Below are 16,869 nucleotides of genomic sequence, written 5' to 3' on the forward strand. Positions count from 1 at the left end.
TACACAAAATGCCTACAGCCCATGTTTTCTTTGCTTCAGCAGTCTCTTTGGTGATTGTAAGTCTATCATAGGTATAAAGAGAGCTTGTTGCAATATCACTAACCCTAAAGTGATTTTTATACTACTGTGGGCTAAAGAGTTTTACCATTCTAGAGTGAAGGAAGAGGAGGGTGGGTTTTTATTTATTTTTTTGGTATTTTTAATTAGTTCAAGCAATAATAGACTTTCCTTACTTAGTAGTTTTATTATCTCTGATGTTAGCCATTAGATATCAGATAGCTTTCTGAAAAGAGAAGGAGATACCTTGGTCAACTGATCTGGTCACAGGTCCCTGGTTCCTCTCACAATTACTGTGTGAGTTTGGGGAAATGGTTCATTTCCAATCCAAATCCAAATGGATCTGGATTTCATTACTTTATTGAAGGTATTTATTTGTCCCCAATTTCATAGTAGGAAAAATTCGTTTCTTTGTGTATTGGTTCTTCGAAGAATTACTAACACTTTCATCAAGATAAAAAAAAAAAAACCCAGAAAAACATCTCTGAAAATTTTGAAGATAGCATCCCTAGAAACATTATTACAACTCACCACTGTCCATTTATTCAACAAATAATATTTAGTCAAGACTGGAGAAAGACATGTATATGTCAGAGAGGCTAACAATCATCTATTCCTTCAAACAGCATTTGTTTACATGTATGTTCAGCCTTGTTTTAGAAGAGAGCGGAGGAGCAGAACCACACTTGATAATGTTAGATGCTCTGAAGTGTTCTTTAACATAGCAGGTGCAGCCCCAAAGGGGCGAGATCTCCTTGGCAACAAAACAAAACAAAACACAGCTAACAAGAGTCATCTTTCTCTTTTTTAATTATTTTGTAAAAATTTTAATTTGTTATATATGACAACAGAATGCATTACAATTCATATTATACATATAGAGCACAATATCTCTGGTTGTACACCAAGTAGAGTCACATCTTCATATCTTCATACATGTACTTAGTGTAATGATGACCATCACATTTCACTGTCTTTCCTACCCCCTCCTCCCTCCCATCCCCCTCCTCTTTTCCCATTTGCCCTATCTAGAATTCATCTAATCCTCCCATCCCCCCTGCAGCATATTATGGATCAGCATTCTTAAATCAGAGAAATCATTCATCATTTGTTTTTGGGGGATTGGCTAATTTCACTTAGCATTATATTCTCCAGCTCCATCCATTTACCTGCAAATGTCATGATTTTATTCTTTTATTGCTGAATAGTATTCCGTGGTGTATATATACCACATTTTCTTTATCCATTCATCTACTGAATGGCATCTCGGTTGCTTCCACAGTTTAGCTATTGTGAATTGTGCGGCTATAAACATCGATGTAGCTGTGTTCCCGTAGTATTCTGTTTTTAAGTCCTTTGGGTATAGACCGAGGAGTGGGATAGCTGGGTCAAATGGTGGTGGTTTCATTCCCAGTATTCCAAGGAATCTCCATAGTGCTTTCCATATTGGCTGCACCAATTTGCAGTCCCATCAGCAACGTAAGGTTGTGCCTTTTTCCCCCCACATCCTCGCCAACACTTATTGTTCTTTGTCTTCATAATAGCTGCCATTCTGACTGGAGATGAAATCTTAGAGTGGTTTTGATTTGCATTTCTCTAATTGCTAGTGATGATGAACATTTTTTTCATATATTTGTTGGTTGATTGTATATCCTTTTCTGAGAAGTGTCTGTTCAGTTCCTTGGCCCATTTATTGATTGGGTTATTTGTTTTTTTGGTGTTAAGATTTTTGAGTTCTTTATATATTCTAGAGATTAGTGCTCTATCTGATGTGCATATGGTAAGAATTTGTTCCCAATTAGTAGGCTTTCCATTCACCTCACTGATGATTTCTTTTGCTGAGAAGAAACTTTTTAGTTTGAATCCATCCATTTATTGATTCTTGATATTAATTCTTGAGATATACAGGAGTCTTATTAAGGAAGTTGGGGCCTAATACAACATGATGGAGAGTTGGGTCTACTTTTTATTCTAATAGATGCAGTATCTCTGGTTTAATTCCTAGGTCCTTGATTCACTTTGATTTGAGTTTAGTGCATAGTGAGAGATAGGGGTTTAATTTCATTTTGTTGCATGTGGATTTCTAATTTTCCCAGCACCACTTGTTGAAGAGGCTATATTTTCTCCAATGTACATTTTTGGCACCTTTGTCAAATATAAGATAACTGTAATTATGTGGATTGGTCTCTTGTGTCCTCTATTCTGTACCATTGGTCTACAAGTGTATTTTGATGCCAATACTATGCTGTTTTTGTTACTATTGCTCTGTAGTTTAGTTTTTTTTAAATATTTTTTTAGTTGTAGATGGACACAATACCTTTATTTTATTTATTTTTTTTATGTGGTGCTGAGGATTGAACCCAGTGTCTCACATGTGCTAGACAAGCGTTCTTCCACTGAGTCACAATCCAGCCCAGACTTACCTTTCTTAAGGAGTTTAGCAAGCATCTTGTTTCTGCAGCTGGCTCCTTCTCAAACATTCCTTCTGTAACTGATAGATGTCAGATTTTGGAGGGACACAAAAACAACTAAGCATATAAGAAGATCAATATAATTTAAACAAATTAACTGAATGTAATCCAGTCTATAAAGTGGTACAGTCTGTAAAACAAAGGCCATGATAGTAAAAAAAAAAAAAAAAAAAAAAAAAAAAAAAAAAAAGAGCTCTTTGGGGAGCTCTTTGGCTCTTTTAGAGTGAGTAGAATTTCAATGGGCTGAGAATTGGGGAAAATATTCAGGGGAGGAAAATGGCCTAAGAATGGTGGGGAGGTGGAAGAGGCATGCATCTGAGTCATTTTGCTCTTGAGGATTTTAATATAACTTGATTATCTGTATTTCTGATTAAGTATTTAAAAAAGGTAAAAGCAAAATGGACTGATAAATAAAAGGGAAATAGTGGGAGCATTATACTGGGAGAATCATAGTCTTCCCATTCCAAGAGGAAACAGCATATTAGAGGAAAGTAATGTTAGACATCTCTTGTGTGACAGCTGGGGCAGGCTATCACTCTGGACTCTGATTAGACATTTCATCCATGGACAGTGTCCTCCGTGATGAGCCCTAGACACGTCTAAACCTTCCGTTTCTCATTTTTGCTAAAGGGAACAAAGTAATTTGAACTTTAGACAAGGGAGTTAGAATGTATTCTCAAAGGTGAAACTTCTGCCAACATTCCTTCTCTTTCCATCAGCCTCTCTCTACAACAAAAATGGGTATATCTGCAAAATAAAATGTAAATGTTTTTGGTTAGTCTGGCTTTTTGGCTTATTTGAGGTCATCCAGAACAGACTCTATCTTCTTTAGCAATCTATTTATTTAAAGTGTTGGACAACTCAGGGCAGGAATGATGCTTGCAGGCAGCGTCAGCTGAGAGTAACAGTGGTAGCTTCTGCTTATTGAAATTAAAGATGAGATTTTAAAGGCAGGGTTTTGGAGACATGAGATGACTTATTAAGGCTATGTAATAGATGATTATATAATTATTTTAGATTTCATTGATTATTATAATTATTTTCTGAAAAACATTAATTTCAATATGGCCATTGAACCCAGTTTGTAATTAATACTATAATTTAAACCAAATTGAGTGCCCATTTAGTTCAAAAAACATAAAAGGACTCACAGTGGTCAGCCTCAGGGGAGAAATCATAGTTCTAAAGGGCCTCGGAGCAACTAATTAGATAGTTTTTTTTTGGGGGGGCGGTAAAGAACACGTCAAAAGGGTTCATCCTTTGAGCTCTGTCTACTGTGTGGTTCACATTACACTTTGTCTTATTTTTCAGATATCTCGAAGTCGGAGTCCTTCTCCAATAAGATGTACATTGCCAAGTAAGCAGGATAGTTAAGACGGATTGAGTTTTCTGCTTTTGAATACTCTTCCTAGTACTCAGCATTGTGCAGCACCATGAGTGTTTGGCTCCTTAGAGAATATCCCTTCCCTTCCTATCATCCATTTCTGGGTCCTCTCACTGATGGGACCCATGCCGGTCCCTGGAGTTAGACAGGAAGAGCCTCTAGTTGAGGGGTTTAATTGCTGTAAACCTAGGTCAATCACCCCTTTTTCGTTTATATACTTCCAAAAGAAAACTCTAAGGAACTGGCCATAGTGATGAACTGTTTGTTTTTCTCCACAGGGTTTTAAAACCACCATGGGTGGTCCTATGCCACCACGTGTAGTGCATCATTGCAGCCACCTTCCCCTGGGCCTCCTGCTGCCTGCCTTGTCCGCCTCCGACTTCAATTAGCATGATGTGAACTGGTATTCTGTGTATCCCTCTACACACAGAGTTAAATGTTTTGGCTTAGCACATCTGTAATTTTAGATATATTGCATTTTATTTTATAGATACAAATTCCATTAATTTCATAAAAAAACGATTGCATAGGCATTTAGGATCATATTCATTTGAAGCAAAGTCCATTACAAAGATTCAGGATTTCCATCTTGAAAATACTAGGTTCTTTTATAGCAACTATATGAACAAGAGTGCAAAGTCTTTAACATGCTGAATCCAAAAGAAAGGGCATTTTAGCTTACAGGTTGATCATACATGTTATAATTGTTAGTATCAGCTTTTAACCTGAAAAAAAAAAATGGGTGCTCTAATTGCATTTTAAGGTTTGGAAGACAACACCAATCTTATTAGTAGCAGTGATGTCAGATTAAGTGTAACCTGTAATAATTTGAAAGTATGTCACTTTGTTGGTTTGCTATTTTTGCTTTGAGAGTTACCCATTTTGGCTTTGTGGAGTACCAAATGTGGAAGTCACTTAGTTGAGAGGTTTCTTGCTTCATAAACACAGACCAGTAATTTGATTAGATGCAGCTTTGAGATAAATGTTGATCACCTTGCATTATCTACTTAGAAATGTCTTAAACAGTTTAAATGCACATGTTAAATATACAAGTTACCTATGGGACCTGTTCATTACCTATTCTTCCTCCTATAAACTCCAACTGACTAAAAATACTAGAACTTAAGAAGTAAAACTCAGGGCATCATTTATCTATTTTAAATTGAGCTTTTCTCATTGACTTGTTCACTGTGAAGTACTCTTGAAAGTTCACATTCAAGATAATAAGGAACTGTGATTTCTCTAGAAGCATGATGTTCTTTCTGCCCTGCCTCCTCTTCTCAATCCACCCTTACACCCGAGCCCGCACCATTGACTGCAGTTTCCATATACCTTTTAGAGAGAAATTTTGAATTGGACACATCTTAGTTTGCTGAAGTTCAGTACCTGATGCTTTTCAGATGGGCAGAACAAAAAACTTCTCTAGAGCATCTTGACACCCTGTCCTGGGGGTGGGGGGATTTCCTTAGTCTCTTTTCTTTGAGTCCAATGGCCACTGGATCTCTCTGAGGTGTGAGTTTAATTTTCTCTCTTTGTGCTTTTATGTCATTACCTTTTTGAGGGAAGGAGCACTAGGTGTCCCCTAGGTAGCTCCTAGAATCCCTCTGGTCATTAGCTTGCTTTGTGGGCTTGAGCAAGTTATGTCATCTCTCTGAACCTCAGTTTCATTGTAGAGAGAGAGTGCTGGATGAAATTAGTGCTTCTTTTAACCCTGTCAGGCTTAATCCCTCTTTTATAGCAAATATTTTATTCTGGATATCCTGAGATGAAAGCCAAAGTTAATATAATCCATGTACACATAGAATTTTTACATTGAATATAGTACCCCAAACTGTAAAATAAAACAGAGGGAAAGCAAAGCAAATTTAATAAAATGTATTTAAAAAATTAAAAAGAATGGGTATAGTTACCCTGGAAGATAAGGTGTTTGATGCTTTTATGCAATATCTGCCTGTGGAATCATTAGCTACAGCTGCAGATTGATGTGTGTTGTGTTGGCAACAGAAGATGTATCTAATGTTGTCATTAGATACAACTTTCTGAAGTGGAAGGGTCATATTAAAAGGTACAATTAGTTGGCTTGCTTGGTAATATTTTGAACAACAACAACAACAAAATAGTCTTGCTTGACTTATACAGCAAATTTCACTCCTGGACAATTTATTGTATATTAAAACCATGCAATTAGTTACTTTGTGTTATGTGTTGAAAGGTTTATTTTTTCTGAAGTCTAAGCAATGAGAATGCCTATGTGCCATAATTTCTTTTCAGGAGACAGATGTATACTCTAATTTGGAAAAAAGTCATACAGCTCAATTATTTGCTTTTGGTCCTGTCTGGCCACTTTCCATTTCTCAAGTTTCTGATTTGAACTCTAACTACAGAGGGAAAGTGGAATAGTCTAGAATCGTTTTTGGAAAGAATTCGTGAAACCAAAGGAAGCTGATCTGGACTTATTTCATCTGGGTATGTGACTTAACTTAGAAACACTGAAAATGAAAAAAAAAATCTTGTTTTTTTTTACCCTGGGTAAATGTTAGTTTCTATATTATTGGTTTAACATCTAATAATAAAAATCAATAAAAATGCTTTTTGTAATTGTCAGTTCTTTGCAATGAAGCGCTCTCCTCTCAGGTTGCAGGTTAGTGATGTCCTTTACCATCTCTAATCTGTGAGATCTTGTTTTAGTCAGCTTTTTTGCTGCTATGACTAAAAAGACCCAACCAGAACAATTGTAGAAGAGAAAAAATTTATTTGGGGGCTCAAGGTTTCAAAGGTCTCAGTTCCACAGACAGCAGGCTCCATTCCTTGGGGCTTGAGATGAGGCAGAACATCATGGCAGAAGAGTGTGACAGAGGAAGCAGCTCACACAATGATCAGAAGAGAGAGAGAAAAAAAGAGAGAGAGAGAGAGTGTGTCAGTACATTCACCAGATACAAAATATATGCCCCAAAGGCACACCCCCAATGACCTCCTCCAGCCACCTGATCTGCCTTCAGTTCCCACCAAGTTAATCCCATCGGGGGGTTAATCCACTGATTGGGTTAAGGCTCTCATAACCCAAGCATTTCACCTCTGAATATTCTTGTACTGTCTCACACATGACCTTTTGGGGAACACCTCACATCCAAACTATAACAGGCCTGAACCATGACCATATTCATTCAGAAAATAATTCACTGCACCCTGCTCTGAGGTTGACCTCTGGATTACTGCAATTCCATACCATACCTTAATTGCTAATTTACTATTCTTCACAGATCCTTCTCACTCTCCAGACTCTTCTGTGTTCATAAGTTTTCACTTAAATTGCTTCAGTTTTCCCCCACAACACCTCGGTGTGGCTTCAACCTCACAGAGATGGAACCTGTTCATCCAACACACTGCATTCTTGTTTCAGTCTCTTGTTTAAGAATAAGATTCAATCTGTTTTATTTTGTTCCTTCATGTCATATGGTGATCTTGATTTGTTCATCTATTTACTCATACGCTTACTGAATACCTCCTGTGTGTTAAGGATGTAGGAATGGACAAAGTGCTGGTTTTTATGGAGTTTAATGTCCTGTCCATGTGCATGCCCCGATGACTTTCTTGTCATAGGGAGTAAGTATGAGGGGGCAGGAAATGGCATCAAGAATCCAGCAAATGTAAATGGGAAATATTACACAACAATTGAAGGATTCAAAAACATTAATTCATCAAGCAAAGATCTCAACATAAAAACTTACCAAAATGAAGAGTATAAGAATACTGTGACAAACTCAAGAGAATATGACTCAATTATGTCATCCACAGATGATTGAGCTTATACTCCTGGCAACATTAATAATAAAATGAGTTGGGGAGGGAAGAAAGGAAGAGCCCAGAAAAGATCAGTTCCAACACCTCCCATTACCACAGATGTGTGTTCCATCTGGTGTATTCCTAAGTAACAGGGCCATTTGCAGACCATTCTAATTTGCTTTTGAGAATACCACAAATCCTGTGAGAGGCAGGTCATTGCCAATAGCATTCTACAAAGTTAAAGTCAAGTGCAAGTTTTCTTAATAGTATTGCTTTGAATAACTTCATACCCGTAATCAAGGATAAGGTGTTATGGAGCTTTTAAGAAACTAGCATTACAAACTGCATTAGGTCATTGACATATGATCTCAGGAACCATATGGGTAAGTGACATTTAGTATATGCCATTTAAATACCAAAGCAGTGAAGTGTGTTGACCTTAATACACTAAGTAAGCAAGGGCCTTGAAAATAAGACAGGGACTCATTTTCTTAATGCAAAATAAAACACGATAGAACAATTCCACACTTAAAAAACTGCCTGCTGGGGATCATCAGGTACATCAGACGTTCCATGGTATCACTGGCAATTGCCCATCACAACTGGATAGCTATTTCTACTTTCTTTTGGGTGAACAAGGAATCAGGATGATATATGAGAATGTTATAGCTTTGCTTCAATATGGTTGAAAGATTTTTTGGGGGTGGTGATGCTGAGGATTGAACTCAGGGCCTCTTGCATGTTCTATCACTGAGCTACATCCTGAGTCTGAATCATTTAACATTTTATTTGATACAAATGAAATAGTGAATTGAAATATGGCACAGAATATATGTTAGAAAAGCTATTTGGTGGTTGGACATTGGTTAGAACTTGAGGATCATTTGATGAATCAGACTGTTCAAGGGATTTCTGCTATTGGGATGCTGGGGCAGGGGACATCACATCCTTCCTATTTCCTTCTATCTTCATGGATCAGGGAGTAAGCTTCACAGCCATATCTTAAAAGAATGAATTCCAGGATTGGCCCAACTTGTGGGTCAAGAGTTTGAACTTGGAATGGAGAGAAGTTATGTATTCATTCATTATCCATTCATTTAAGAAGCTTTTGCCTTTGTTTTGTTAAATGGTGTTCTAGGTACCTTGAAGCCCCACGGATGCAGTGGTAAATAAGCTTTCAGTTGTGAAAGGGGGTCCTTGGCACTTCTTGGCAGTGTGTGCCTTCAGGCTGCAACTGTGGTCTCTGAAAGTAGGGGCATGACTGTTAAGGATGCCGGTTTGGGAGATCATGTTAAGAACCTCCTGTCAATAGTGAGTGGGGTCAGTGTCTTCCCTGACACTGTCACATGGAAACCTGGGCTCACTACTCTGTGATACTCATTCAGGCATCAGACAGAGGCTGTCCCAGCTCTAGTGAGTGAATCTGAGGAAACACAGGTGACTATGAAAATGGCAAGAAGGATCTAAAGGAATTTGCACTCATCCTTGGAAAGGTGGCCTTCATTAGAAGCAGAGCAGACACGGTCAAGGTGGAAGCCTCTGCTTTCTCCAAGGACTGGGTGCTCATTTTAAGGAGCCTTCCCCACCACCCACACATTATTAGCGAGTGTTTGATATTTTCCTTTTTAGACCTTACTCCAGCTGAAGACTTTGAAGGATGTTAGAATGGGAATGACTTGGAGCACTAGACCCCATAATATGGATGAGGTTTTGGAGTCCTGTGGATAGAGAGAGCCAGAACAGACTTTGAGGCTTAGTATGAGATTAGGGATGGCATGGCATGTTACAGGAAGCCTTTTCCCTCTGAATGGGATGGTGAGTCAGGAGGGTGGGAAAAGCAGGCTCTACCTCTTCCTCTGTGGCATTTGACAGGGGCTCAGTCTTGCTTCCTGGTCGGTGGGAGGGTCCTCAGGGTAAAGCACTTCACCTTAGAAATGGCCGAAAAACTGTTAGTATCTATAGAAAGCAACAGGTTGCTTATGACCCCTGTTTGCTACATGTCACTGGCTTGTATGTGATAGGACTAACTTCTCACCTTTCTTGGTCTGATGAGGAAAAATAAATAAATATATATATATATATATATATATATATATATATATATACACACACACACACACACACACACATACATACATACATGCATATATTCTTTTGGTCTGGTTTGTTTGGAAAAATTTAGTCTAGATGCGAAACAGATGACAACATAACTTAATACTGTATATTGATAATTTGACAGGACTCAAGATGTCCCAAAGTTTTCCAGAATGTTCTCAGAATATTAGTAATAGGTATTTAATTCAACATTTCCCAGGTGCCAGACATTTTTAAACTGATTTTACAGATGGAGCCACAGAGACTCAAGGTCATTACTAAATAACCTACTCCAGGTCACATAGCTGGTAAATGTGGGAGCAAAGTTCAAACCCAGATTTTCTGATGTTGAGTCCACCCTCTTCTCACTGACTCTCTGGGAGGTTAATAAGATGTGGAGTGAAAGAAAGTGTCCTGGGTCAGGTTGGTTTGGAAAGTACTGACTTAAAATGCTGAGCTAAAGTGGTCAAATAGGTTTCCTTTGATTCTATGCAAGGGAATCTCAGAAGCAGGTGTCCTGTGCAGCATTCTGCAGACTTTCTTTACTATGAGATCCTTTTGTTCATGGAGCCCTTCTAGAGGTATTGTTCTAGAAAAATGATTTCAGGAAACTGTTTTTAAAAATTAGAGGTGCTGCTGACCATGTCTTAAAATTTAATCCTTGGTGTGAGGAAGAAACCTAATCCTACTGTGGTGTGTAGAGGTGGAGCCTTCCAGAAGTAATTAGGATTAAAATAAAGTCATTAGGGTGGGGTCCCACGATTGAATCCTGGTGATTTTATAAGAAGAGGAAGAAAGGCCAGAAGAGACACAATATATACACACGTGTGATGCCCATCACTCGCCATGTGATGCTCTGCATTGTCTTGGGACTCTGCCAGCAGAAGGCTAGCCCCAGACCTTGCACCTCCAGAACTTTGAGCCAAATGAACCTCTTTTCTTTACAAAGTAGGCTGCATCCATTTTTTTTCATTTTAGTCATGAAAAATGGACAAATATAAATACTTACAAGCGAAATGTCCAAACCAGAAATCTCTTATTTATTCCAGTTCTTTATACATGTGTGGATTTTCCTTTTATCCACTTTTCACATCAATTGTATCATAAATAAAATTCCCTTGCTCCCCAATATTTATGTCAGTGTTGTTTTTTTTCCAGCATTCACATTTTCCCTTAATCCTTTACTTTCTTTTTTTGTTAGTTTTAAAAATGTATTTATTTATGCTAATTAGGTATATATGACAGCAGAATGCATTTGAATTCATTGTACACAATAGCAGCCCAACTTTTCATTTCTCTGGCTGTAAACAATGTAGTGTCACACCATATGTGCAGTCATATGGTAATAATGTTCCTAGGGTAATAATGTTCCTTTCATTCCACCATCTTTCCTGCCCCATGCCCCCTCCCCTTTGCCCAGAGTTTCTCCATTTTTCCATTCCCCCCCTCCCCGGGCATTATGGACCAACATCCACTTATCAGAGAGAACATTTGGTCTTCGGCTTACTTTGCTTACCATGATATTCTCCATCTCCATCCATTTACCTGCAACTGCCATAATTGTATTCTCTTTTAATGCTGAGTAATATTCCATTGTGCAGATATACCACAGTTTAGAAATTTTCTGGTAGAGTTTTTTTGGATCCTCTAAGTATAGAATCATGTCATCAGCAAATAATGATAGTTTTAATTCTTTTTTTCCTATTCATATCCCTTTAATTTCTTTCATCTAACTGCTCTGGCTAGAGTTTCAAGGATTATGTTGAATAGAAATGGTGAAAGAGGGCATCCCTGTCTTGTTCCAGTTTTTAAAAGAAATGCTTTCAATTTTTCTCCATTTAGAGTGATGCTGGCCTTGGGTTTAGCTCTTTACCTTCTTATATCTTTTCATCTCCACTTCTATTTTCTTTCTAGTTCTGATTTCTTTTTCAGGGTTTCAGTTTTCCTAATTAATCTCCTTGGTACTAATTAATTTACATTTTTAAAATAGAGGCACTTAACCTCTAGTTATATGTCAATGAAAGAGACAAATATTCAAAATTAGAACACACTGACTAGCATTCCATAAAACAATTCATTTATACCCTGGTCTGAATATTACGTTCTATGAAAATTGCAAATAATTATTTTCTCACTTTTTGAATATTTGGGTTATTAAAAGATGACAACCTTCAAAATAGATTATAATATGTCTGGACTATGATTAGTCTTAGATCTTGAGTCACTACAATGAAAATGTTGCATAGTACTTTCCACATTTGTCTGATGATGAAAATTACTTGGTGTGCTTATCAGAGATAGATTCTTGGATTCACCCCAAGTTTGCTGAATAAGCATCTCCAGTGGTATCTATATTTTTAATATCAGCAAGCAGGTTTTAAGGACCCTGGTCTAGACCAAGTTTAATAACATACAAGCAGAATATTGCAGAAATAATTTATTACATATTTATTGCAGAAATAATATTATATTGCATATGTTATAAGCTGCTCCTAACTTTCTAAATGGAATATGATGATGTAATTTAAAAACCTCTGAGCATATTGAACTATTTGTCCCAATCCATAAATAGGTAAATTATTGAAAATTGAATATATTTATTCTTTATATATACATGCATATAAATGACAAATTATAGTTTGTGCAATTGGATTTTCAATAAATGAGAAGGAAGAGACAGAATAGCAATTTTGTTTCTGTTCCTTGTGGTCAAAATTTCCCCTTTTGTGCTTCATGTTTGAATAGTTTCCCTGTTGAGCTGTCAGAATGTGTATCTTTTTCTAAACTTAGAAGTTATTCCTTTCCATCTTATAGATCTCTGTTCATTGTGTGTAATTGAAAGTTGGAGTCCTAGTTAGAATAATGAGTCCCCATTGGTCACAGTTTGAATCATCATGATTGTCTGCCAAAGGGAACCAGAAGTCACCTGCATGATCCAGACATGGGAATTGCTTTATGATCATCTGTATGCATCTGTAGAGAAAAATGAGTGAAATTGACATCCAAATATTAGACCTCACAGGTGGCCTACCTCAACTGGAATTCTCCCAAACATTGAATAGAGGAATCTGGCTTTTTCTGTTTACTTGGCAAAATACCAAATATCCCAAAGAGAAGATGGAAACTAACTGCTCAGTTTCCATTTCTGAGCAACGGAACACTTTTTTCTTCTTTTCTTTTAGAGCCCAATATAATGTCTCATCACCATCGTGTCTTAATGTTGAAACAGCAGTTTCAAAAAATCTTCAGGAAAGAAACAACCATGAATGTAATCCAGTTTGAGTGTGAGGCATTTTGAAATGAGTGGAATAATCACTCTAAAGAAGTGTTTTTGATCAAAATGATGGATTTTCTTCTTAATGTTTCACTTGATCTGAATTTAGCTTTTCTTCATTAAATAACCAAAGGTGGTAATGTAATATAAAATGGCTTGGATTACTGGAAAACAAAGTTGTAAAATTTCTTGGGATGATTACTTCCTCCCTAACCAAGTTGGCCCACAATTGGAGGATATTAGAGGGCCATAAATCCATCCCAATCTGTGGAGCTCTCCAGGTCTCTTTAGTTCAGCTGGAGTGTCCTTTGGAAATGAATGAAGTCAGCCACGAGATGGCAATGTTGTGTAGGAAATGCGCCCTTGGTAACAAGATTCAAAAAGCGTTTCCCTCAGATAACATCTGCAACTTAATTACTGGCTTTACTGCCCTCCATAAATTTGGAGAATAACTTAAATTGGTGGAAGATGGTCAGGCATAAAAAATAAAGAGTGTGATAGAAAATGTGATGTGTGAAATTATATGTCATTAAAACTCATACAGAATTTATGAATTTGATTCTATTAAGGCTCAGGAAAGAATTTTTCTGCTAGAAGAAAAAAATTTAGTAGTTTTGAAAATGTATAATCCGACACCATAGTCTTAATCAACTTAGAGTTCTTACTGGTATAAAAGTAGTGTCTTAATAAATGTCTGGGATACCACTCTTGATGCATATACATGGCAGAGAAGAAACTTGATGGATTTCTTTTTTTTTTTTTTTTTTTTTTTTTTTTTTTTTGTGGTGCTGGGGATTGAACCCAGGGTCCTGGAGCTTTCGAGGAAAGCACTCTACCAACTGAACTATATATACCCCCAGCCCCTTGATGGATTTCTTTCACTGTCCTCAAAGATTTCCAAGATTTTCCAAATGCTTGGTATTTTACATGGTCCATACTCTCCAGGCCCTGGGCAAGGACCTCCAATTCAGAAATCTTTGGAGTTATTTAAAGTAAGTATTTTAGTTTTCTCCTGGAAGATGGAATGAGGTGACTAAACAGCTCTCAAAGAAAATTGTTGGAACTCGCCAGAGTGATGTTTCTAGAATGTTTGAAAAGCCAAAATTCTATGTAGAAGCAAGAAAAAAAATTATAATGTTAATAATCGCTTCTGCAGAAGTTTCCTGTCAAAATAATGATTTTCAATTTAGCTTCTCTAGGCCTATGTGTGTGTGTGTGTGTATGTGTGTGTGTGTGTGTTTTATTTTTTGCAAGCTAACATTGATCATAAAATCTGTCTTTACACTGAACTGATCAGTTAAATATGCCTTTGGGCCCGTGGCCACACAGCTAAGTGTAAATGGAAATACCAACCTATAAGCAAAATTGGCTTTGTCTTTAGCTCTCAAGGGCTTCAGCCATCTAGGTCAGACTTGAGGAGGGGACTTCATCTTCAACTTTCCTAGCATCTCCTCTGATGGACTGGTTTGGGATATTGCCCCTGGTGACTGTATGAAGGAAAATTTTCTTGGTGTGGATTTGTTCTCAACAATAAGGAAGCGAGGGCTAGAGCTGTAACTCGGTAGCACAGTGCTTACCTAGCACGTGTGAGGCACTGGGTTCAATCCTCAACACCACATAAAAATAAATAAAATAAAGGCATTCTGTCCATCCTCGACCACACAAAAAAAGTTTAAAAATAGGGAAGTTGGTAATTGAGATCATAGCCATCAAGTCTAGGTCTGCATTATCTAGTGGTTTGAGCATCAACTTTATTTGTATTTAATTTTAACAAGGAGATGCTATATATAGTGTTAGGAATCCAGAAATTGTCCTTGGTAAGAACCTGTCTTTCTTAACCAGACTAGTGTAAAGGAACCTCTGCCTCAGAGCCAGTCCAAGAAAGGAAAAAGACACATTTCAAATATGAAAAATATAGAGAGGGTATTAAAGGAGAAGCTAAAGGAGGGCCTTTATCAAAGAGACCTCTTTGCTTAGTTTGGCTGCTGGTCTCACTATTACGAAGGTAAGAAGAAGTGAGGGAGGGAATTCCACATTTGGTTGTGCGGATTTCACTTTTTACAACCCCCAGAGCACCCCTCATTTGGATGGCAGTTACTTGAAACACCAGTATACAAGAAGGAACTTGGGCCAGAATGTAAACTGACACATTGTTTCCTTCATCTGGAATGTCTTGCTAGAAGTAAAATGAAAATAAATAAATAAACAAATTGACTGTGGACCTATAACCAAAGCTGGGGGTTGGCAGTAGCCCTGGACAGCACAGATGTGGACCATGCTGAGGACCATGTCCCTGGAATTTTATAGTGCCCAACAGCATGCACTGGATCTAGGTACGAGGAGGAGGACTTAGTATTGGTTTGATGACATCTTCAAAGTCTTTAGAGATCCACATTTAATAAGAGATCATCAGAATCATTTTTCATTTTCCCCGATTAAGCCATATTCTTCAAACAGGGCTTCTGCCTTTCTTCTGAAGTTTTCTAGGAAGAGAATAATGGACCAGCATTCAGACAAGGGTGAGGAAAATTAGGCAATTGCATTGGACGTTAATATCTCTAATACATAATATGATAATTCAATATTTAAGGAAACAGGTTAATGAGAAAAAAATATGATGATAAATGTCAACATTTTTAAACAAAGAGAAATGGTAACACATTCTCCTGGGTACTGAATGTTCACTCTCAGTTGTGGCTCAATGGGCTTCCATCCCTGGGCTTTGATGGAACAGTCCTGCTGCATTCTGGATCTTTTCAGTAAAACATGTTGAAAACAAAGCAAAACCCAAGAAGCCCATTTCTTACACTAGATGAAATTACATTTATTAGCAACTTTTTCTTTGTTGCCACAAAAATGAAGAGTGTTATATTTAAGAGATAATGGGGACTTGCCCAGTCTCAGTTTCTGTTGACGCAAACTGCATCAAGTGGATGTGATCAGTACAATTTGCCTTATTCCTTGGAGCAACTTATTGTTATCATGAACAAGAGGACCACACTGCCAGTCTGATGTGCAGATGTGACTACTGGCTCCCTAAAAAGCATTTTTAATCCTTCAGGGAAATAGTGAATGAATATTGAAAGAAATTCAACTGCACAGGGATTGTTTTATTTGAGTAAAATAAAATCTTCAACATTCATACTGTACGAGAACTTCTTGTGTCAGAAAGATAGACATTTCCTTGGGAGAGTATGAGATAATGGAGGTTTGTTAACTACTGAATGTGATTCCATCGTGTATTCTCTGACAGAGCTTTCTGAAATATGTGTCTGGTTTGGCTTTGGTCTATCTCTGCTGGAGAGTTGCCTTCAGAATTAACCCAGTAATTGCAAGATGGTGCAGTGTATACTAGAACCATCTCTGTTTTGTAAAACAGTGAGGACTTTATAAAGAGACCTCAGAAAAACATTCCATTTGGAGATAATCCTGATGTCTTATGAAGCCTCCTCTGGGAACACCCCTTTTCCAAGAGCAGAAAATAATTTGATGTAATTAAGATTAATTGCAAAATATTCTGCATGGTGGTAACAAAGTTATTGAAATCAATAACTTAATTTTTTTTCTTCTTCCTGTGAGCCAAGAGATCCATCTGTTTGTCACAGAGATGACCAGTAGCAATGTTCTGTTTTGATTTTTAAAGTTGGAAAAAGAGGACCAGGACGAATCCTGGGCTACCTCCTAGTCAGACTTACGGGAAGTAGTATAACAGCAAAACAAGGTCAAGCCCCAAGATAAAACAATTTAGTGTTTATTATTTTCAAAAAGGATTCTAAGCAGCTTTAGGAAAAGCCAGAATTTTATTA

At 37.4% G+C, this 16,869-nt stretch overlaps 1 protein-coding gene across 1 annotated transcript in view; it reads left to right on the forward strand.

Moving 5' to 3' along the window:
- Positions 1–6,395, forward strand: part of SPATA18 (spermatogenesis associated 18) — a 44,414-nt gene extending 38,019 nt beyond the window's left edge. Inside the window, exons 12-13 of the mRNA XM_081304833.1 lie at positions 3,840–3,885; positions 4,191–6,395. Coding sequence (XP_081160959.1) covers positions 3,840–3,885; positions 4,191–4,198 — 54 coding nt within the window. The 3' untranslated portion in view covers positions 4,199–6,395. The remainder of the gene's footprint in view (positions 1–3,839; positions 3,886–4,190) is intronic.
- Positions 6,396–16,869: the final 10,474 nt, after the last annotated feature.

Source organism: Spermophilus citellus (genome assembly GCF_964194105.1).
Source record: "Spermophilus citellus genome assembly, chromosome: 8".
Taxonomy (NCBI): Eukaryota; Metazoa; Chordata; class Mammalia; order Rodentia; family Sciuridae; genus Spermophilus; species Spermophilus citellus.